General features: G+C 49.0%; 9 protein-coding genes across 9 annotated transcripts; 7 read left to right on the top strand and 2 right to left on the bottom strand.

The window, feature by feature from the left end:
* Positions 1-79: 79 nt before the first annotated feature.
* Positions 80-1,089, top strand: FTJAE_10755 (transcription initiation factor tfiid subunit 11; the record flags this gene model as incomplete). The annotated part of the gene is made up of 2 exons (XM_037343628.1): positions 80-670; positions 718-1,089. The coding sequence occupies 2 exons, from the start codon at positions 80-82 to the stop codon at positions 1,087-1,089; spliced, it is 963 nt and encodes a 320-aa protein (XP_037202158.1).
* A 1,997-nt stretch (positions 1,090-3,086) lies between these two features.
* FTJAE_10754 (bzip transcription factor) lies at positions 3,087-3,958 on the top strand (the record flags this gene model as incomplete). The annotated part of the gene is made up of 3 exons (XM_037343627.1): positions 3,087-3,101; positions 3,192-3,836; positions 3,893-3,958. 3 exons carry the CDS (start codon positions 3,087-3,089, stop codon positions 3,956-3,958), a joined length of 726 nt encoding a protein of 241 aa, XP_037202157.1.
* A 2,827-nt stretch (positions 3,959-6,785) lies between these two features.
* On the top strand, positions 6,786-7,124 carry FTJAE_10753 (uncharacterized protein; the record flags this gene model as incomplete). Its single annotated transcript, XM_037343626.1, has 1 exon — positions 6,786-7,124. One exon carries the CDS (start codon positions 6,786-6,788, stop codon positions 7,122-7,124), a length of 339 nt encoding a protein of 112 aa, XP_037202156.1.
* Positions 7,125-7,493: 369 nt separating this feature from the next.
* On the top strand, positions 7,494-10,282 carry FTJAE_10752 (uncharacterized protein; the record flags this gene model as incomplete). The annotated part of the gene is made up of 3 exons (XM_037343625.1): positions 7,494-8,668; positions 9,040-9,121; positions 9,524-10,282. 3 exons carry the CDS (start codon positions 7,494-7,496, stop codon positions 10,280-10,282), a joined length of 2,016 nt encoding a protein of 671 aa, XP_037202155.1.
* A 542-nt stretch (positions 10,283-10,824) lies between these two features.
* FTJAE_10751 (uncharacterized protein) lies at positions 10,825-12,378 on the top strand (the record flags this gene model as incomplete). Its single annotated transcript, XM_037343624.1, has 1 exon — positions 10,825-12,378. The coding sequence occupies one exon, from the start codon at positions 10,825-10,827 to the stop codon at positions 12,376-12,378; it is 1,554 nt and encodes a 517-aa protein (XP_037202154.1).
* Positions 12,379-13,005: 627 nt separating this feature from the next.
* On the bottom strand, positions 13,006-14,088 carry FTJAE_10750 (uncharacterized protein; the record flags this gene model as incomplete). The annotated part of the gene is made up of 1 exon (XM_037343623.1): positions 13,006-14,088. The coding sequence occupies one exon, from the start codon at positions 14,086-14,088 to the stop codon at positions 13,006-13,008; it is 1,083 nt and encodes a 360-aa protein (XP_037202153.1).
* A 2,055-nt stretch (positions 14,089-16,143) lies between these two features.
* On the top strand, positions 16,144-16,872 carry FTJAE_10749 (zinc-binding alcohol dehydrogenase domain protein; the record flags this gene model as incomplete). The annotated part of the gene is made up of 1 exon (XM_037343621.1): positions 16,144-16,872. The coding sequence occupies one exon, from the start codon at positions 16,144-16,146 to the stop codon at positions 16,870-16,872; it is 729 nt and encodes a 242-aa protein (XP_037202152.1).
* Positions 16,873-18,258: 1,386 nt separating this feature from the next.
* Positions 18,259-19,058, top strand: FTJAE_10748 (murein transglycosylase; the record flags this gene model as incomplete). Its single annotated transcript, XM_037343620.1, has 2 exons — positions 18,259-18,961; positions 19,009-19,058. 2 exons carry the CDS (start codon positions 18,259-18,261, stop codon positions 19,056-19,058), a joined length of 753 nt encoding a protein of 250 aa, XP_037202151.1.
* A 158-nt stretch (positions 19,059-19,216) lies between these two features.
* Positions 19,217-21,196, bottom strand: FTJAE_10747 (heterokaryon incompatibility het-6; the record flags this gene model as incomplete). Its single annotated transcript, XM_037343619.1, has 1 exon — positions 19,217-21,196. One exon carries the CDS (start codon positions 21,194-21,196, stop codon positions 19,217-19,219), a length of 1,980 nt encoding a protein of 659 aa, XP_037202150.1.
* Positions 21,197-22,163: the final 967 nt, after the last annotated feature.

The raw sequence follows: 22,163 nt of genomic DNA, 5'->3' as shown, positions 1-22,163 counted from the left end.
CGCGTTGCTGTATCGCATTGCTTAGTCACAGCGCCTTTCATTTCGAACCTCTCCCTTTCACATCTCGAGATCAATCACGATGGCTTCTCCGCCCTACGCAACATCTCCATCGGGAATGTCACCTCCCTACCCTTCACCCGCTCAGATTCCCAACAAGAAGCGTCCATCAACGCTTGATGGCTCTGCACCTCCCCTTAAGCGCCGCAAGCCCTCCCAGACCTCCGTCTCAACCAGCTCCGCCGCTCATCCCCTCCGCCAAACCTCCTTCCCTCCTGAAGTACGATCTCCATTCCCGCGATCTCCCTCCGTGGATGCTCAGTCCCATGTGAGCGGCAGCGCAGTCAGCACAACAGCCAGTGGCGCACCAAAGAAGAAACGCGGCCGCAAGGCGAAGAACGCCAAGGCAGATGATGCTCGCGAGCAGACGCCTAGTCTTGTGGGAGGACGGGCGCCTACCGCTGTGAGCGGACAGGGGGGCGAGAAGGAGGATGACGATGAGGATGATGAGAAGGCTGAGATGGCGCTGGAGGATGTCGTTGCGCGAACTCAGGAGCAGAAGCAGGAGGAGATTCGACTGAGAGCTATGCTTGTTGAGGCTTTTGATTCTCAGCAGTATAACCGATACGAGCTCTGGCGTGCAGCTAAATTGGCTGATAGTGTCGTCAAACGAGTATGTTATCTCTACATGGGTTCAAGTCTTGATACTGACATTTACAGGTCGTCAACGCTACGGTTTCTCAATCGGTTCCGCAGAATGTTAGCACGGCGGTCAAGGCGGTCGCCAAACTCTTCGCTGGTGAGATCATCGAAGCCGCTCGCAATGTCCAGGGAGAATGGATCCACGCTGGAGAGAAGCAAAGCGAACTACCTACACCTCCACCCTCGACAAACGACGACCCTGCCGCAGCAGAGGAAGAGATTGATCTCAAGCGCGGTCCCCTCCGACCTGATCATCTTCGCGAGGCCTGGCGCCGCTACAGACTATCTGGAGAGAGCCGCGGTGTAGGTGTGCAGCAACTCTGGCATGCCCAGCAGGGCGATGGAGTTGAGCGCTTTTCGACCCGAACGGGAAAGCGGCTTTTCAAGTAACCTATGACGAATGACAGGCGGCTACAATGAGGATGAAGAAGACTGCGATGCAGGAAAAATAGCGAGTCACGATGGGTGGAAAGGAGATTGCACAGGACGATCGCCAAGACATGGTCCAGATCAGTGACATCGACCTGACTTGGCAGATATGGAGATGGGATGGAAATTCTTTCAAGCGTAATAATGATACCCCCAAAAATCCTGAAACAAAACAGGAAATAGAACTTTGTACAATACTACCCAAATCAAGAACATGAACGAGGCATATGCCAAGAAACGTCGTTTATCGGAAATAACAATGACCCGAATACTTACTCCTATCCCTTGACAATGGAAGGGACAGTAAAGGAAGTACCTTGTAACTCGTAAAAGACCGAAATTTGCTCATATTGATCCAGTGGGCTGATTGTATTTCCACGTGGTTGATCGGGACTTGCGCAAATCACATACTGAAACGAGTAAAGCTTTGCACGGCACAATTTATCCAGATTGACAAACCTTGTGTACGAAGTCACGAATGACATTCAAGCGTTCCTGTGCCTTTTAGACCTTCGTATACTAGCTAGCTGCTCTAAACCCGGTAAATAAGGCACTGCCGGCTGAGTCTGGGAGTGTGGGGAGCTAGTTACTAGAGAAAGGATGTTGGCTATAGGGCGAAGCTCGGATTTAGCGCACGCCATTTCAGTCACAGAGTGCCGGGGGGTGGTTGCTGTTGACAGGGAGCAATTTCCGTGGAGTGGAATCATCTTGGATCGCTGATAATACAACGCTCGTACTTGGCCGGCGGTAATATCTATCTCATGAGACTTGCCAAGCGGGACCGCGGGGCATATGGGAAAGTCGGCACGTACACAGCCACTTTGTGCAAGTTGTAGCTGTTGAACAGCTTGATCGATTGGAGCCAAGTCTTGGCTGCTGAGGTCTCGACTCTTGACCTTGACAATCTGACTGTGGGCTCCGCTTGTCTTGTCTATCAAGTGCGGAAACTCCTACGGCCTTTTTGTATGATGTAGGGAATACCTTGGCCAGGCTGATGATGATGTTGCATATTCAGCCTCGGTTCAGCATGGCCAAGAACACCATGTCATCGTTTGGTCAGCTCGTAAACCCAACAGATATCATTCCGACGAAGGGGAATCCTTCAGTGACAGCTCCAACGCCCAAGGAGTTCAGACCTGGTCTTGGCAAACCTTGCAGGGCCTAGACTCATCAATCAACATTCTGTCCCTGAGCTCACCGACCCTGCAACAGTGGTCTCTCCTCCAAGGAGATTGGCCTCAAGCTTGCCCTTCATCACCTTAAATCGCCAACATCGCAGCTTAATCGGCTATGAGGAGCCGAGAGGCTTGCTTGGCGGTCGGCTGGACCGAAAGACCGTGGCGCAGCAGCTGCGAGCCCAGCAATGCGTTGAAAATTATGGGGCGCCTAGTCGCCTGGGCATCCCGCAATCAGAGACAGAGCTCCCTGTAGCTCCCTGTAACACTCGGGTCTTATTCAGTCAAGGGAGGTTAGGGCGGAAAACTCGACATGTGTATCCACCACCAGCTTCTGCCTGTAAGCAACGTTTCACAGGCAGCTTGTAATTTGAGCCTTTGCGTGAGATGGTCGGGTCGCTGTGAAATGCTGTAATTATTGTAAAGAGCTTCACGAAATTCTGGGTATGTTAAGCTTTGGAGCTTCTCTCGAAAAAAAGACCCATAAAGTCAACAGATCCGATAGAACAATGCAATGCACGAAGTCGTGATAGGGTTGCCATGGTTCAATATGTTTAAACATGACTGGCGCTAGCGTTCCTTGACATCGGCTGGATCTGCACCGTCAGGACATGGATCTTTTGCCAAGAAGTCAGTGCTTGGCCATCAACGCGCGTCCTGCTTGGCGAGTCAAACGGTACCTACATCAAGAAGAGCTCGAGTCTCATATGGGCTGGCTTTCGCCGCCATCATTGACGTAGCTTAGACTTTGGATCGGCATCCAGATGAACTGTATTTGCCAATATGACAGGAGGAAAGGTGAGTTCTGATCCTCATCTTGCTGGTGATTGTCGCCAGCTGGGTTCGTCCCGTTTTGCAGTGTACTTTGTCTGACACATTCCCCTGCAGAAGGAGGGCTCAACCAACCCGTCAGCTGTCCGGATTCGTGACAACCAACGACGGTCCCGTGCACGACACAAGGAGTATGTCGAAGGTCTGCAGAAGAAGCTTCAAGACTATGAGCGGCGAGGAGTTGAGGCGACGTTGGAGATGCAACAAGCAGCTCGTAGTGTTGCTGTCGAAAATTCACGCCTAAAAATCCTGCTAGGGTACCACGGTATCACTAACGAGGACGTTGAAAAGTTCTTGCAGAGCTTTCCAGATCAACCCGCTTCAGAAGCCGCCAAGGCAACGATTTCGCAGTCAACATCTGGCCAACCACTTCTTGTCGCAGCGCCCAAGATCCCTCTTCAACCTCTGCCAAGAGGACACTCAGCAGAACCTCCGAAGCCAACGTTACCGCCTCCCCATATCGCACCAGAGAAGACGAGTACTCGAGACGTGGTGGACGCCGTCGTAGGGATCAAGAGAGACGCTCGTAAAGCTGGTCTTCCCAGTGGACCAACACTTCCTTTACCAGTAGAGCAGCGTCAACCGATGTTGCAACCTCGACCTCAACCACCCATTCTGCCAGCGTTGCCAGCTCTCGTCCTCGGTCAGGGTAGGCCAGACCCCAATCCCCTCGATAAACTCTCAGTTCTTGCGACAGCGAGCGTACATCAAGAACCTGACAAGAATAAGCACCACCGCACGCATTCAAATGCCGATAGCCTTCGTGTACCGAGCCCGTCAATACTGGGGCAGAGTTCGCCAGCGTCGTCACGAACAACCCCTAGTCGAATAAGTTCGACATCTCCATGAAGCCAGAAGAGCGGATACAGCTGGAATACAGCACAACAAGTATCCATACCAACGTACATATTTGACAGCACAGTCCATCGAGAGGCGTTGAGTTGACCAAACAACAACATACAAGGTAGCTTTGCCTTTGCCTCGTTGCATGCATGGCCAGGCACTACCCGACACAAGCACAGGCTAACAAACTCCCCGACACCAGCCTCAATGTCCAGGGGGATGCACCAGTTTGATGTCAATGGTGCTCAATCCAGGACCAGAACCGAAAACAGAAGCAATGGATAATGCTGCCATCGAGCAGACGTTGCCCACGAATAGCCGCATTGGGAGAGTTTCGATACATGATTAACGATACAAGTCGCTGGCGAGATACGAAAGATACCGAGCTTTGGAGTTGGGATAGATTAGAATTGGTTTCAGGTTGACATTGTCGAGAAGAGTGATACCAAGGGTATTGATCAAATCCAGGGGAGGCTGTGAGTCTTGGCGATTGAAGTTGAAATCTTGTCGGGTATGGCGAACTCTGGGCGTGAGATGGTCGGGTATAAGTAGGGCTGTCTCTAGTCGCTCAGATGGGAGGCCGCCAGGTGGAGATATACCAGTAAGCTTGCAAGGGCGAAAGAGTCCAAGAAGGCGGGGAACATGGGTTAGCCGCGCGAGTTGGGGGGGCGTCTCTCGAAGGTCGTTGGAGGAAGGATTCTCAACATCTTGGTGTGTCGAGGCGAACACGAGACAGAAGCAACAATTAGCCACACGAATAAACGTCAAAGCAGCAGCACCTTCTTGCTCCAAGTGTGAATCTCATCGCCATGAGCGGCTTGTTGAGCGAAGCAACAAATCATAGAACCTTGACTGGACTTTGGTAAGATATCACAAACCCAGGGCACCGATTGAGCAGTTTTTTCCCCGTCAAGGGAGGCCAGAATAAACTTCTCAATATTCCCCTCGTTTAAGATATCGTACCTGAGACTTGCCTCGCAAAAGAAACCCCTTTCAGAGAAGTTCTCTTGTCGGCCACTGATATTGGAGTCCTCCCAAGCCGAGAGAACCGGGATCCAGTTGTTGATCCACACCGGCGTCATATTGACCCATAGAACGGCAAGGTTGTCGGAGGTTTGGAAATGAGATAAGATATGAAAGGATTGATAATCTCTCGGCCGAGTGGGATGAAGCAGAATTTGCTGTAGTCTGCTGCAATTTGCCGTTGTTGGTGGCTCGATTGGTGTGTGGTTTCCGCGGAATTGTCGAGGTTGGCAGGGGCGGAGCTGCAAGTGAACTAAAGGGGTATTGCCTGGTGCGCTCTGTGCTTAGGTGAAAGCTTGGCGAGAATGGTTGTAGCAGATCCAAGGTGAAGAAGGCCGGCGAGAAGATCAAGGAGGAGTAAGAATGAGTTGAAGAAGAGAAGTCGAGCAGAGAGCACAGTCAAGCAGGGAAAGGACATCCAGAAGGACGGGAAGTGGGCACGCGATCGCGTTCCTGCCACGATGGGGGCCAACCTGGAAATCTTGAATGACAAAGTCTCTCTTGAGCAAACAAGAGATACCTTAGAACTGAAGAGAGGTATACAATTGAAGAAGAAGGAAGCCAGATAGAAAAGTCGGTGATGTGGTCTTGAACGAGCCGCACTTGCAAGCATCAAATTCATGACGTCGTGGGAGCATACCAATCGGCACACGCCGGTGACAGTCACCGTAGCTTCAGGCCCTGCCAGGGACCGGAAAGTGGGTGCTAACCCCTGTAAGCCACCGTAACGATCGTCATCTCATGCGTTGACAAGGGGGTCAAGACTCCGTGGGTGAAATTTTGGTGCATGATTGGTGGACTCGCTCGGGGACTCGCTTGGTTCAAATAAGCTTAATCGTCTCAAGGTGTGGCTTTCGGGTTGTTATCCGGGCAAGGTTGGAGGGTTCTTGGCCTTATTTCGTTGTGAAGGGTTGGAGATGAGGAGAGCTTTGTGCAGTTGTTGCGTCGTTCAGTTGGGTTGAAGAGAGAGATTTGTTCGTGTAAGTCAAGGCCAACAACAGAACAGGCACTCGCACGACTGTTGGTCGTTATTGTAGCAGCCATGAAGTGAATCAGGCTGCTTGGAATTGGACAGACCAACGAACCAAAGGCCTTCGAAATCTCACTCGCAACGGTTTCGCGGGAGGGTTCGAAGTTTAAATGTTGGTGAGGGCTAAGATGGCCGCGCGGCCTCGCCAACGAGTTGGTTCCATAATTGGTGGTGGCAGTGCACCCAACCTACTAACTTGATCCTATCCAACGTCACTCGTCCGCGGGAGCTTTACTTGTAGTAGAAAGGCCCTGAAAAAAAGTAACGAGATATGCTTCAAAGAAGAGCCACGCCAATTGCGTAGCTGTGCTTGGTGGCTGTACAGCTGGAGTTGAAGTGATTTGGGATTTGAGGTTATTACCGACCCCAGAAACATCAAGCAAAGTAGTCAAAGTGAGTGCAGATGAACAGATGGACTGTGGCTCCCGTCTCTGTTCAATTCTTGGTATTCAGGTAGGTGCTTAACCGGGGCAGTGCCTTACAATCCAATCTCGTAGTATGGATGTTCTCTCCTTGAGGCAGCGCCTAAACCGTCTTCATCTTCCTTCCTTGCCAGGTTAAGGTAGACGTCTAGCTTTCCAACACTGAGCTCATGAGAACACTTCCATCACACATCATCCATCATCAATCCATCCATCTTACATCAAACATCAAACATCACCCATCATCAATCCATCCATCTTACATCAACCACATCAATAATCCCCATCACATTCTACCCAAACACATCTATTTTCTACCCTCTTATCACAATCATGGAAGTCTTTCCGGGGCTTAAAGACCTTATACCATGGCTCATTGATGACAACCCAAACTACCGCCTGACCTTTGCTCATATCGAGGGGTCTCCAGGCTCAGGCAAGGCAATCAAATTACCAAGGCAAATCCTCGATTCGCGTGAAATTCTTGATCGTCACCGTACCACTATTGTTCAAGTTCTTCCCGGCTTCAAGAGGAATGCAGTGGTCCAAGGTCAAGGGTCTTGGTCCCCGGACCATAAACTCAAGAAAGGCCAGTATCAACCAGTGCTGAAGGTTCAGACATACCGCGAAATATTAGAATATCTCAAGATCGGCTACCGGGAAAAGAAATAGGAGAAAATGCCCCATAGGTCAGGTCGTATAATCTTTCTCCTTGAGGCTGACCCTGACTATTCGGCGGATTATGCCATAGCATTGGCTGCCATCACGACATTCGCCCTGCAAAAAGCAAAAAACCAAAAAACTGTGCATATGAAGGTGGCAACTTTATCATGGGAACCAATCCACCCAGTCACGAGACGGCTGTTTCAGACATACCTTGGTGCACTTGGCACCTGGGGGAGTATTTCCGAATTCTTGCTTTCAAAATCTGAACCCTTGCCAGCAAACCCTGTAGTTCTCAACGACATACCCTCGGATCTGCTGAAGTATGGTACAGTGTCTAATGACACTGGGAGTCTATGCCTGCGTTTTCGGGACGCAATGCTTGATGCTGAGGACCAGGATGAACGGAACACTGAGCCATCACAATGGGATCCTTGGATCACAGCATCCACCTCAAAGGGGAACTATACTACGATGCCATCAGCTTTGAAAGACCCCGGAGTCGAGCTACAAATGCTTCATCTGAATGCAGACTTCAGATTAGCAGAACGCTTGCCCTCCTACTACACTCTCAACATTTTTGCGAGTCCTACGGTCCCTCGACTCATCTTCGATCGCCGCTCTGGTCAGTTACTGCATACATTTCTGTGGATCTCAGAATCGGAAGAACTTCAGCAGTTGTCTTGGCGTTCCCGGATTCAGAGTTATCATCCTCACGATGTTCTGTGCCTTGATCACTTCACCAAGCATCGCGCGAAAGAACGACGATTGAAAATCCGAAATGAACACGCCGAAGGGTTCTTCGCTGCCCTCCTAGGTTATAATGACTGGCCTCCGAGCATTTGGGACTTGTTTAGAGTTGTTCGACAGATAGATGATGTTATAAAGCTTGTTCATGATCGCTTTCTCTTCTCAGGACTTGCGCTAAACACAGGAGACATATCCGAACTTCCCAGATTACCACCAAGACCAATGAACGCCAACGTACTCTATGCTATCTTGCCACAGGTCAATTACGACTCGCGTGTCGCTCATTTCCTCAGCGTTCATACAAACTCCTTGATCGTCATGCTAAAGGTACACCTTGCCCCGATGTTAGCAGCAGCAAATGAACCTTTGGAACTGCTCCATATCCAGAAATTTGACTCGGAAAGCAAGATAGAAATCGAAGAATGCTTAATCGAATGCTCCCAGGTATGCGACGCCGGCGAGTGGGTACGGCGCAGCACTCTATGGGCAACCATAGGGCTAGGGGGCATGATTGATGCCGATGACGACGACGTACCGTTCCCTCGTGTCACTACTTCTTTGGCTGATGGTAGCATTCGGGTTCTCACGGCTGTATCCGCATGGTTGTCGGGATGCAGTCGGAACATCGACAGAATCCTACGCGCGAACAAAATGGAAGTGGAGGAATTGAACGACTTTCAAGAATGTGTGAATGAGGACAACTACAAAGAGATATCCCGAGACCTGCTGCGCGCATATTTTCACCAAGTGGCTTTTGCAGCCAAGCCCAGAAATAAATTGAAAGAGGGAGAGCTGCCCAAGCTGTACGACTTTATGACCAGGAAACCTTTCCAACCAAATCTAAATCTTGCAGTGATCGATTGGAACTACCTCTTCAGTCAACAAAAGAAGGTACATGGTGTTTATACGCATTTGAAGCGCTTGGGAGACGGAGGGACCACTGTTTGTAACTGGACTTGGATTCCGGATGTAGTATGGGACGAATTCGAAATGGAACTGGAAAAGTTCCGGGCGATGCATCCACTTGGGGATACGAAGAATAGCGATGAGTTTTGGCAAACTAGACTTTGAACCACAAGGCTCAGAGAGGGAAATGGGGTATTATTTAATCACCAGAAGCTGTAGAACAGAGAATACCGTAATATAACTTTAGTGCTCTTTGATCATCCTCAAGTTTCGTTGTCGTGGAGCGTGCAGTTATTGTCAAGGTCACTCTTAAACCTAAGGTCATTCCCAAGACCAAAATGCGGCAGATGGTGAGGCACGAACTGGATGTGAACGTTAGAAGGGCGTCTCCAAAGATGGAGAGAAGCATGCGGTCTTGTGATTCGAGATCAAGCGTAGTGATTTCGCTGCGAGGCTGGGTAACAAGATGGACGAAGTACAGGAAGCATCTTCAAGGGCTTGTCCTTTTCCAAGGATCTTTGGGCTCCTGACCTTGGTATCTGTTCACGAGAACAGCCCACGAAGCTGAAGTGAGAGGAAGAACTGTTTTTCTTGAGAGTTCATTGTTCTCGTCTACGCAGCTTAACCAGACGTAATGAATCGTATTTCACGGTTTCTATTGTTGCTGCAGAGATTTGCTGGGCGGCTGCGTGCCAGTTGCGAGCTCTAGAACGGGGGTTTTGTGGGAGAGTCACCGAGCTCCTGAACAATAGGGCGAGTTCCCCTACTTCAACTACCGCCGCACAACATCCCTTTTCCTCTTTTCACACTCAAAACTTGGAAACCGCAAAGACAAAGCAAGCCAGCCTGATAGTAACTTCTTCAAGAATCCCAAGTCTTATCCTTTCTTCGCCAACATGCCTCACCCCCGTATCCCCGGATTCGCCGCCATGAAGCGTGCTGACCAAGGCGCCACCCGCCCCGAGCCTGAGAACAAGGGAATTACTCTTGTTGAGAGTTTGACACTTCGTGGTGTCGCGGCAGAAAACATATCTGGCCTCAGACTTGTGAACAACTCTCCTGGTGGCGGGCGCCAGGAGAACGTCGTCGCCAAAGTCCCTGGTCTCGCGGGGACCTATGCTGCCCTCATAGATAACCACGAGAGTCTGATGGAGGCATATAGAATGCTCCCACGAGGCAGAATCAGCGTGATCTTTGCTGTGCCCCCGAACGGGTCGGGGGTGAGCATGACCTCCACCGAGATTCCGTGGTCGGTTCTCAAGGCCGGAGAGGACGAAGCCGCCGCCACACCAGACACATCAGAGAACGAGGAAACCGATGCTGCCCAAGCGCTCGACGACGACGAGACTGTGTTTGGTGATGACGAGACCGTCGTCGGAGAGGATCACAGCCCTAAGAAGGGGACTCGTGAAGAGGATACCGAAACTCCCCCTCAGCCCACCACCACCGCCGCCGCACCCGCGACCGAACAGGAGGTGCCCTACCCAGACTTGCTGGGTTTGATCATTTAATTTCATGGTTAGTGAAGCCTTGAGCGAGAGTTGGAGCAGTTACTGACATTCTACAGGCCATGAACGCAGAGTGTGCACACCAGCGCACGCAGGTCCACGATCCGACACGAAGAGTAAGTGCCTTCGAACCTCCGACTGCTTTGCTTGATACTGACTGTTGAGTTTCAAGGACCCATAAACCGCGATGATTCCTTCCATAGGTAGCATTGGATGATTGACCGCCGCGAGTGCTCTTGCTGGAGATAGACATGAGCCCAGAATACACCTTCTCTTTCTTGCCCGTAACCATATCCCATCGTCGAGTCCGACTTTCCTTTTCTGATTCCCATTTGCTTCCACATCACTCTTGAGGCAAGAGTGAGCTGCGCTCTCCGTGACACGAGTACTTTAGAACCATCATCCGTCTTCTCCTTAGCCAAAACATCAACCAAACATCATTCTCTTCTTGACCCCATCATCATCACATCAACAAGTTTACACATCTCATCACAACAACACTTTCTTTATCATCACAGAAATACCATCACAGAAATACCATCAAAATGGTCTGCTTCTCAAAAGTCTTTTGCCCCTGCTTCTCCAGAAGAAGTCGTGCCGGGTCAAGCCGTGGCGGATCATCCGTGAGCGACAGGCCAAGCTCGGAACGAAGGCTCGGCAACGGGCAGCCAGAGGCTCAGGGGGGCGGCGAGCCTCAGCGAGAGGTCGAGCTGCAAAACCGAGATGCTGCTGAGCAGCCACAGGCTCCCCGAATCGGCCCTCAGCCAGCCGATAGTATGGTGTCATTCCCCCGACTCGATGAAAGCCCGGACGGCGACAACCCTTCAAACGATGTCTCTCGACAAGATACCCCTCAGCGTGACACCGGCATTGCTCCACAGGCCAACGACACTCAGACGAATATCGGAGGCCCTTCAAATAATGTCTCGCAGCAAGGTGCCCCTCAGCATGGCACCCCTAAACCACGCAGCAGACGAGAGTCTCGCAGCACCGCAGCAGTTCCATGCGTTTCTTTAACATTACGTGATCTTCTGGACCACCCCAGAAGTTCTTCAGCTAGTGCTCCGCAAGCCAACGACACTCAGACAAATCCCGGCAGCCCTTCAAATGATGTGGAAAGCCCCAGCAGTTCTTCAGATGGTATTAATAGCAGTTCTTCAGATGATTCGGAAAGCTCCAGAAGTTCTTCACATGGTGATTCTCAGGCGACTAGCTGCAAACCTCCAGATGATGAGGGAGGTAACACCGGTTCTTCAGATGGTGCTCCGCCGGTCATCAACACTCAGACAAATGTCAGCAACCCTTCAGATAATATCTATCAGCAAGGCGCCCCTCAGCATATCACCCCAAAGCCACGTATCAAAGGAGGGCCACGCAGAACGGCAGCGGGTTCATTGACCCCAGGCGGAGATCTACTAGGTGGATTTCTGAACAGCGTCAGCGGTTCTTCAGATAGTGCTCCGCAGGTCATCAACACTCAGACGAATGTCAGCAACCCTTCAGATAATATCTCTCAGCAAGGCGCCACGAAGCAAGGCGCCACGAAGCAAGGCGCCACGAAGCAAGGCGCCACGAAGCATGGCACCCCGAAGCCACGCAGCAGACGAGGGTCACGCAGCATCGCAGCGGGTTCAGTGGCTACATGCAAAGATCTCTTGGGTGGATTTCTGAACAGTGTCAGCAGTTCTTCGGATGGTGCTCCGCCGGTCATCAACACTCAGACAAATGTCAGTAACCCTTCAGATAATATCTCTCAGCAAGGCGCCCCTCAACAAGGCGCCCCTCAGAATGGCACCCCGAAGCCACGCAGCAGACGAGGGTCACGCAGCATCGCAGTGGGTTCAGTGGCTACATGCAAAGATCTTTTGGGTGGATTTCTGGACAGCGTCAGCGGTTCTTCACATGGTGATCCTCAGGCTAATGGCTGTAACCCTTCAAATGACGTGGAAAGTGCCAGCGGTTCTACAGATGGTGCTCCGCAGGTCATCAACACTCAGACGAATAGGGCCCAGAATAGCAGTGGTTCGAAACGCGGCCAAGATCCGATTATCTCCGAGAAAGAAAGAGAGATCCTAGGCCTTTTGAATCTACTCCATTGATACTCTGAAGACCAGAATGATGACAATCATCCGAATGCGATTCCGCAGTCCAACAATACTCATACCAACATGGTACTTCAGGTCACCCAGGCCAGTGGCATGATGGGCATTCGGGCAAGGTATTGATTGGATTCATTTGGGCTTTCTTGTACTGGTCATTGCTACAAGCATGTTTTGCGTTACGTTTCTTTATCGTGCCTTCGTTTGAGGGTTGGCGGATTTATGTCCATGGCTTTGCTAAGTGGAAGGAGAGTTGAGCGAAGCAATCACAACAGCGAGCCTAATAGCGATTTAATCACAAGAGTTAATTTGGAACTTGATCAAAGTCTTGCTCTATCATTAGTGATGTCCAGAACGTACCTAGGGTCAGCAATGAAGATTGGTCCGAGGATCTATGTTGCTGAAAATGCCACCCTCGAATTTACACGACAGTCTTTACTCTGGCGACAGCTTGCATCTGATACGTTCAAGTTGTTTTGGCCACTTGCACGAGGGCAAGACACCCTTTTTCTGTGTAGTTGGTATGCTGCCTGAAATGTGTATTCAAGCGTATTGTTTTGAGTTGATGAGTCCGACAGCTGATGCTTGCGCTGCCCACCTTACCTCGACATGTTTTGGCGTACATAATTATGAGAAGACCCTTGATTCTCTCAAGCTTCTCTCATTCTGTCCAAGAGACTCCAAGTAGATTGTGCTCTCAGATGCAGTATACCCTTCACCATCCGTCTTCAAGCCCGCCACTTCATAAATCAGTATCAGCCTTGCAAACAGAGCGCTCCCCATTAATCTGATCACAATTATCGCAGAGTCCCTCACACTGATGAACACCAAACTCGAAAGGATAAGTGTTCCGAAGAGTGCTTGGAGACAATCGCCTACGTACAGCGCTGAAGCGAGAGTGAGGAACCAGCCTGTGTGTCGTCCGCTGTCTTTGACGTGAAGTTTTGGCTGCCATGCTGTTGGTGTGAATTCCGACCGTAGCCTTCCTCGATCATCCCATGCGCTTTTTGCGTCGGCGGTGATTTTTAATCGTGCGACGATGTATCCGAATAGATGGATTGCGAGGGCTAACGCGGTCCAGATGGCGGGGAGGAAGTCTTCGGCTGGGGCGAATGTGCATACTGCTTGGAGGCAGAGTTGGTATGTGAGATATGCATTGTTTGCGACTGATGCAGCGGCGATGAAGTACTCTGCCAGCGACACGATCCTCTTCGCGCCAGCAAAACGCGGTACACCAAAGGTCGTGGACGAGTCCGCTTCCATCTTGGCGATAAAGTCATCATAGTCCGACGCCGTAAGCGGCTTCACCCCAGAACTACACATCGCCAACAACACCGCCAATCCCGGTCTTCGAAACGCCAGTATCGCAGTATCAAGGTACGAAGCACTCAAGAGCTGAAGCACAGATGGAGCGAGACCAAGGATTACAGCTGCAGAAGCTAGCTCTGCTTTTCTGAACTCAGGCATGGTGGTGAGGATACAGTCGATGACGCGGTAGCCTGGACGAAGGGCGGGGCTGGATATGTTGAGGTAGTCTTGTATTTCGGAGGAGCAGTTGTTTTTGAGTTGGTCTTGCAGTAGGGGTTGCCATGCTGGGAAGAATTGGCGGAATTGGGCGTTTGAGCGGCGGAGGGCTGTTGTTGGTGGGATGAAGAGGATGATGGAGAGGATGAAGTTTAGGCTGCATAGCCTTGGTGGAGGAGCGATCATCTTGGCTGAGGTCGAGATGATAGCTCGTCACAGTCGAGTGATGCATTATGGGAATAACAGGGCTTCAAGAACAGGGAAGACCGTACTTTATGACTGCTCAGTCCATGCTAAAGATCCCAATCCTTCAGCTTCAGCCTCAAATCCTTCCCGTTTCACAGGATCAATAGCAAGCCCAATGATCCGGTCAAAGACAGACAGGCCCCTCGGGGGGCAAGAAAACAGCGAACCCTGATATGGGGTGCCAAAATAAACTCTTTAAAATCTATCCTAAACTTAGACTATATTACCTAAGTCTTTTTGTCATTTAGGATCGAGGTTCTGCGTTTTCTTTCCTCCTCTAGAGGCCATCTTCAGCCGCCAGCCTTATTCAGATTTGGCAGTTATGATAGGCGGCCTCAATCTGACGGATGTGACTGTCGTGCATATCACATGCAGGATATGAGACATGGGATGGAAACGGGTTTATTTTTGGAATGCTAGATTTGTGCTGACCTGGGAGTATTCGAACCATACATTAGGAACGACGATGAACTCTCTGGCGTGAATCACAACACGATCAAGTGGAATAAGAAGCTTGAAAAGACTTTGAGATTACTAAACAAACATACATCTCGGATTACGGCTTAATTCTGACGAGTTATAGTCGTTACAAGCTCTTCATATCAGCGATGTAACTGCCTTGTACTGTCGCATCATACATGCTGCCCTGAATTCCGAAGAAATACCAAGTAGAAAAGGGTGATATTACTTTGCAGTTTCTCACAAAATAGACATGTGGAAATTCCAAAACTATCTCGCAGCAACCATGAAAACCCGAGGTCTTGCAGCAAGCGAAAAGCCAGATGTGTATCCTAGCGATGAATTTGCCGCAGAAGCAATCGATATACCCGTTGAATTTCTGGGAGCTCTTTGTAAATCTGGGTAAGTTATTCCTTTCTTTGTTGAAGGGAGTTCTGACGACGCAGGGGTCATTTTACCAGAGTATTGGGTGGGAACCAGAGTGGAATAGGGGGCACTTTTTGAAGAATGTAGATGCTGAGATTGGAGATGTTCTGGAGTTGGGGAAGGCCAAGAGTGGTTTGATTGATTCTTTGTTTGTTGCTGTCGGGAGGGCACGGTGGTATTTCCCATCATTGAAAACACATTCGTGTGGTGAACAGCTCTCTCTATATAAGAATTTTTAAAAATGTCAGATAACTAAGAATCCCATAGCAAAGTCTGTAGGCATCATGATCACCATCTCCCAAGGCTACTATTCTTGCTCAACGACAAACCCTTCCCTTGAACACCGACAGGAAAGTATAAAGCACCAGACTTCACATCAGGACTAATCGCTGTCCATACTCACTACTATTTATTCATCTTAGGAGAATATGATTTTGATATAGAGTTTAAGACAACATGTAGGCCAGTTGGTAACATCTAGTTCCATTCCTATTCGACAAACGGAACCAACGCTAGAGCTGCTTCGAGCTAGCCATCTGGTCCCTCATACGAACTCCCACCTCCACACGGCGGCCTAGTTGATGCGCCGGTACCGACATGAGCCTACGCGTCTATTCTATTAGAGTTGCAGCTACCGGTTCGTTCAAGTTAGAGCATCGCACATCGGAACAAGTAAAAGTGCGAGGGAGAGACTGAAAAGCTACGATAACACCCTGACATACGAATATCATATCTCTTGTCACGTTAGCAGCTATTCTAAAAAACAAGTTCGAGACTTGGAAATCCGATAGCTCCGAGCTCTACTCTGGCAGCAATGTCGATGAGGCGTGTTCATTACAAGGATAAAGAATCATTTTCATGTCTTTGTCACGCTAGAAGCTATTTTAGAAAAGTTCGAGACTTGGAAATCCGATAACTCCGAGCTTTACTGTAGCAGTAATATCGATGAGACGTGTTTACTACAAGTATAAAGAACCATTCTCATATCTCCTTTACCAGAATTTCCCTTACAGCACTATCAAGCATCAACAATCAGCATTCACCAAGTCACCTGTCATTCAGAAATCACACGCCAAGAGTATTTCAAGATCTCGCCAGAACCAGAAAACAATGTCTCAGAACCGTGGAGCCGTCAACCCTGCAGCCCGAGCCCCCCTCGAGGTCAGGCCACTGGATACACGAACCCCAGGACCTGGCGATATCCTCGTCAAAAACGAAATAATCGCCATCAACCCAGTCGAAGTCAGCATCACCAAGAACGATCTTTTCAAATCCAAGTACCCCTGTGTAATCGGTACTTCTTTCGGTGGTGAAGTCGTCGCTGTTGGCGAGGGTGTATCCGATTTCAAGGTTGGAGACAAAGTCGCCGCCTATTCCAGTCCAACCGATGGCGATAAATATGCTGCCTACCAAGCCTACGCACTGGCCAAGGTTGACAAGACCATTCTCGTCCCTGAGGCCGTTGATCTGGCTGTTCCTGTGAGCATGAACGGGAACCTTACTACTGTCGTCGGCATGATCAGCGCCACAGCCGGTGTGCCCAAGCCAGACATCGAGAACGAAGTAGCACCTACTGGCAAGAAGATCCTCATCTACGGAGGGACTTCTAACCTGGGTAGCTTGGCTGTACAGTATGTTCGCCGGGCAGGCTACAGCGTAGTCACCACTACTTCGCCCAAGCACAAGGCCTTTGTTGAGGCTCTCGGCGCCGACAAGGTCATCGACCACAATCAGGATCGTGACACTCTCGTCAAGGCTTTCATTGCAGAGGGACCATATGATATCGTCGTTGATACCATCTCCCATCCCAACACTTCAGCATACTCGCCGATGTTCTAGCTGCTCAGGGCGGTGGTATAGTGTATGCTACCAGGCCCGCATTTGGCCCGGAGACACTGCCAGAAGGTGTGGTCCGCCACTTTGCTTCATGGTCATCTGTGCTGTATAAGGAGGGAAATGAGCATTTCACCAGATGGGCTTTTCATGAGTTCTTTGCCAAGGGCATTGCGAGTGGCAAGCTCGTGCCGACAAAGATTGAGAGGCTTAGTGGTGGGCTTGAGGCGATCAATTCTGCTTTGGATATCTTGGAGAAGGGAATTAGCAATTCCAAGGTTGTTGTTGAGCTGGAGAAGTGAGAAGAGGTGGATTATTGGACGATTTTGATAGACTAGAAACAGTTGTAGATGATAGTAATGGGAAATAGACTAGTGTTGCAGATAAGGATTTATCAAACTCAAAATAGGACGAATAGTTATAGTGAAACTTTATACCCTTGGTTTGAAACAGACAGCCATGGCTTTTGCTAACCGCTCACCATCGCTTGTAACCTTGACAGAGTGTCATACACGTTCCTCTCCTCTGCCTACCTGTGGCGGTATGGATTCAGAGTCTGCAATAGAGGGAAGACAGTTGGTAAGGGCAAGAAAATCACAACGAGTGCTAGTCAGTACAGCTCACCTATAAGCTCCCTGTTCTTTTTTTGGAAGAATTATTTGAAGCTGGAAAGGAAATTTTGATGTTGGTATTAAAGCCTTATAGAGTGAAACTGCCTCAATTTACACGGGATGTGGGAGATCATCATTTAGTTCGGGACTAGCGGTTGGCATTGGATTTGACCTAACACGGTATTTTAAAGCATGGGCTTAAAGGATAGAGAGATGCTAGTATATCTCGACTCAGTTTAGACTGGCAGATCTTTGAATAAGAATAAACATAATCTCCAATAAATCCATATAGATAGAGGGTAAACAGACCAACAAAGCGTAGACCAAGATCTCGATATGACCCCGAGACACCATATCACGCTACCACTTGCATCCCAATATAGATGAAAAAGGAAATTCTCACCACTATGCTCCGGACCTCCGAAACTTACTTAACTCAAGTCAACTACGATCCAATCGTTCTTATCCTTGTATACGAGACGGTTATTCTAGAATACGCGGCTTGACTTCTATTGCTGGGGAAATTTAATCTTGAGTCATGATTGGTGGAACATCTGACTAGATCGTTCGGTAGTCGGCACTTATGGGGCTATAACTTACCAGATATGATCATATCGTCCGAATAGGAGTTTCAGGTCAAACACGCAGCCAATCTCCGAAGCACGGATACCTTTGGGAGAAACATTATAAAGAAGCCGCCAAGGCTATGTCTACTCTTCAATTTCATCTCTAGTCCATTCAATTCAGCCCTACAGTTTCAGTTTCATACATTCCTTTCACCATGAAGTTCTTTACTGCTTTCTCTGCCCTTTTGGCCGTGGCTTCCGCTACACCTACTACTTCCCCTTCAAAGACCCTTGATAAACGAGCTACCACCTGGTGTGATGCTTTCGGGTCTCTTCAAACTGAAGGATACACCGTTTACCACAACAACTGGGGCAGTGGCCAGGCTACATCTGGTTCTCAGTGCACGACCTTCAACTCCGTCAAGAACAAGTCCTTCTCGTGGTCTACCAAATGGAGCTGGGCCGGTGGAGACATCCACGTCAAGAGCTACTCCAACGTCGCCCTCGAGAACATCAACAAGAAGGTCTCAGCCATCAAGTCCATTCCTACAAAGTGGACATGGCGCTACAGCGGAACTAACATGGTCTCCGATGTCTCCTACGATCTGTGGCTTGCTCCCTCCGTTGGCGCTGCTAACAAGTACGAGATCATGATCTGGGTTGGAACCTACGGCGGTGCTGGACCTATCTCTGACTCTGGCTCTACGCCCCTTGCGACGCTGACCATCAACGGTGCGCAGTGGAAGCTGTTCCGTGGGCCTAATGGCGATACTACTGTTTACTCTTTCGTCGCTACCAAGAACCAGGGCAACTTTGAGGGCGATCTTCTTCCTTTCCTTACGTACCTTACCAAGAGCCAGGGTGTTCCTAGCAGCTATGTTGCTACTAGCTTCCAGGCTGGTACTGAGCCTTTCGTCGGTAAGTTTTGTTCCATGTGTGGAATTGGTCTGAAGCTAATGTGTCAGGTTCAAACTGTGTCTTTTCTACCTCTGCCTACAGCCTCTCTGTCAACTAAACTGTCTGCAGTGCAGATTAGCTGGCTAGTCTTTTCTTGTACTATAAATATTTTCATTGTATATAACCTGAAATCTGTCTGTCACAACTCAATACTTCTGAAGGAAGATTCTCTTATTTGTCTGTCTAAACTGCTATGAAATCTCGGAACGCCTGTGATCATCGAATATCAATGGCCTCAATCGCAACCTCTCCCTTCTCGAGTAATTTCGAGACCTCGCCACTCATCAGACCTATCATAAAGCAACATCCAACAAAAAGATAGTGGTCCCCCTCAGGACGGAGAACCGCAAGCTCGCTGAAGCCTGTAAGTACACAGACCACATCTCCAAGCCGCACATCGTCGGGCATTGTGCCAATATAACCATCTTTTGTTGTGAATAGGCGGTTTCCATTCTGGCTTCTCTTCGCATTCCTCCATCCACATAGTATTGAACCTAAGTCATAGTTGTGAAGCAAAAGTCTTTCCAGTCCATCCATTGAAAGCAGATTACATTGTCCTGAATGCCTAAGCCAGATGCATACTTGGTGCATATAGTCATCGCATGCTTCTTTTCCAAGTAAGGTGCAGCATATTATCTCCAATACACTTTTTCCGTTGCGATATGCTTCCCCCAGCCGGCTTTTCAAAGTGATGATACACTTTGTCAACCGGGTTTCCAGGAGCTCGGGAGAGACAATCTCGTCATAAACATAGTCCACAGATTGAGCTTTGATGCCTTCGATCCGTAGAGTTAGACCATCGTCGAGAATCTTTATAGGCAGACGGTTCACAAGCTCAGGTACTGTTCCATTTGCGGAGCGACGCTCTGTGGGTTCTCTGACTATTGGTGTTCGCCTGTCAGCCTCCGAGAACACCGGTGCCCAGCTTGGGAGACCGTAGAGGCGTTTGACACCAACAGCATGACTGTTGAAGATGTTGGAGATATCATAGCGCCACTTATCTCCATATACAACCTCCCAGTTTCTTTTTACTGCCGTTTCGTGTATCTCCTTCCATAGAGGTAAAACCCATGCCATAAAATCTAGGCTGACTTGCCGAAAGTCCTTGGTATAATCAGGGACAATGGAGGATTTGGCGACAGACAGAAGGCCATAAATATAGTCCCGGTTATCAGTGGCATTTGCATTGGTACACAAATGTATTGCCAAACGCCACATCTCAGACCGAGGTAGGTCACCAATGCTACCTTGGAACGACTCACGTGTGCAGAAGAGCTCGTATGGCCTTTGAAAGACATATTTGTAAATTCTGGCCTTGAATCGTCGCCCGGGATCTTCAGTCGTCTCATTCGTGGTTTGCAAGTAAATATATAGTTCAGAGAGTGCCGCGATGCAACCTAAATGTTCTTTTCGGTGGGAAGGGGACAGAAGATACAGTCTTTTCGCGAGTATTACCTCCTGATGAATCCACGCTCTACTCCAAAACGGAAGTTGGCAGAAATTGAAAACTGCAACAAAAGGCTCTGCGGGGTGTAGAGTATCAACATCTTCAGTATTGAAAAGACTGCAATATGGTGGGAAGAGCCACGAGAACCTTTCCGCGCCCCAATGAATCGGGCCACCGATAATGTGAGCAAATTGAATTCCTGCGAATTCGGGAAAAAGCTCCTCCGGTAGAGATATGCCTTGGCGCATCTGGTTTATCTTGTCGAACACGTCAAAACCTTCGCTAACAACTTTATCACTAGAAGAAAGCCAGGCCAGAACCATGGCTGCCAAGGAGTATATATCCGCCATCATGCTGACTTGGTGCAGTCTTTCGGCAAGGTCACTTTGGTTGATACAGAGTGCATCAGCCCACAAGCGGAACTTGGAGGTGTCGAGTTCAGCATCTGACTTTCGTTCAATATCAATCCAGTGCTTCTTCACATGCCGAAGGGCAGTGGCAAGGGTGACGGTAACTTGTCGTGAGACGCCATCAACAATGATCTCATCCGTGACGCTGGGGTCGCCCCATACGTAAGAGAGGCAGGTGTAGTGAAGATCTCGTGTAAGAAGGACAGTGTGGAGTTTGCAGTTGACTTTGCCGTCAGGAGTGTTGGGGAGGATCTCGAGAAGGCGTATCTCTCGTTTATCCTTGTTGAGGGGTTGAGAGAGAGGCGGAGATGAGCCCGCGTCTTTGCTGGAGGACGCCATCTGGTCAAAACTGATCAACAACAGGTGAGATTGACTTGCAGTTGATGAGGTTGATGAAGAATGAACAATTCTGCATCACCCGAGAGAGACTTTATATAGTTATTCTGGGTTACACGCAAGGCTGCAACTTCTCAGATTGTTTTCTATGTGACAGAAGGATTATGTTTCATTTGGTAAAGTGTAGCCTGTATAAACACAAAGCTATCAAGCAAGGAGGAAGCAGAGAGGAGCAAGAGGCAGAGAGGCGCAAGAGGCAGATAGAAGGTTTCATGGTACTTTTGTCTAAGCACTTTCATGATTGAGAAACGGCTTGGGCTAATCTTTAGATGTTGATTGATTTAAAAGCTTCATCTCAAACAAGCTTGTCAATTGAATGATTGACAATTTCTCTTGCTCTCAACACTCTAATCGGTTGATTTCAGGCTTCTCAGCCAATCTTCTGCAACCTACCTGAATCCAAAGCTTTCGAAAGAAACAAATGAATTGCTGTCTAGGCAGAGGTTTGGCTTGTTTTCAAGCTTGGCATGGAACTTTCCGTAAATAAATCAAAACGTCAGAAAGTGGAATCAGATGAAATCTCAAGGACACTAGAGTTAGACTTTTCTCAATTTAGAGGAAACAGCAAAGTAAACAGCTCATTGAATAAGAAGAGTGAATGAGAGGAAATCTGTTGATGATTGTTCTGCGGATCTCTCGGTGTGTTGATGGCTATTCTTGATTGTGTCTCAAACTTCTAGCATATTTTATGATTCCAGATTGTCTACAAAGTCGATCCGAATACATTTTGATCTTCCTGGTTCTGTTTTGGTGATCGGCAATTCAGAAAACAGTACAGTGCCAAACATGAAGTACTCGTGAGTCTTCAGAGTTTCACCTCGACAAACACAGTGATTCAGCGTCGCACAGAAAATATTGCCCCAAACTGGATAAAACCTAAGGCCTCACTTTGCTGAGAGACAGATTGTTT

This window comes from Fusarium tjaetaba (genome assembly GCF_013396195.1).
Source record: "Fusarium tjaetaba strain NRRL 66243 chromosome Unknown NRRL66243_c0000254, whole genome shotgun sequence".
Taxonomy (NCBI): Eukaryota; Fungi; Ascomycota; class Sordariomycetes; order Hypocreales; family Nectriaceae; genus Fusarium; species Fusarium tjaetaba.
Note: the sequence above shows the minus strand (reverse complement) of the source record. Positions and strands in the feature narration are given on the sequence as shown.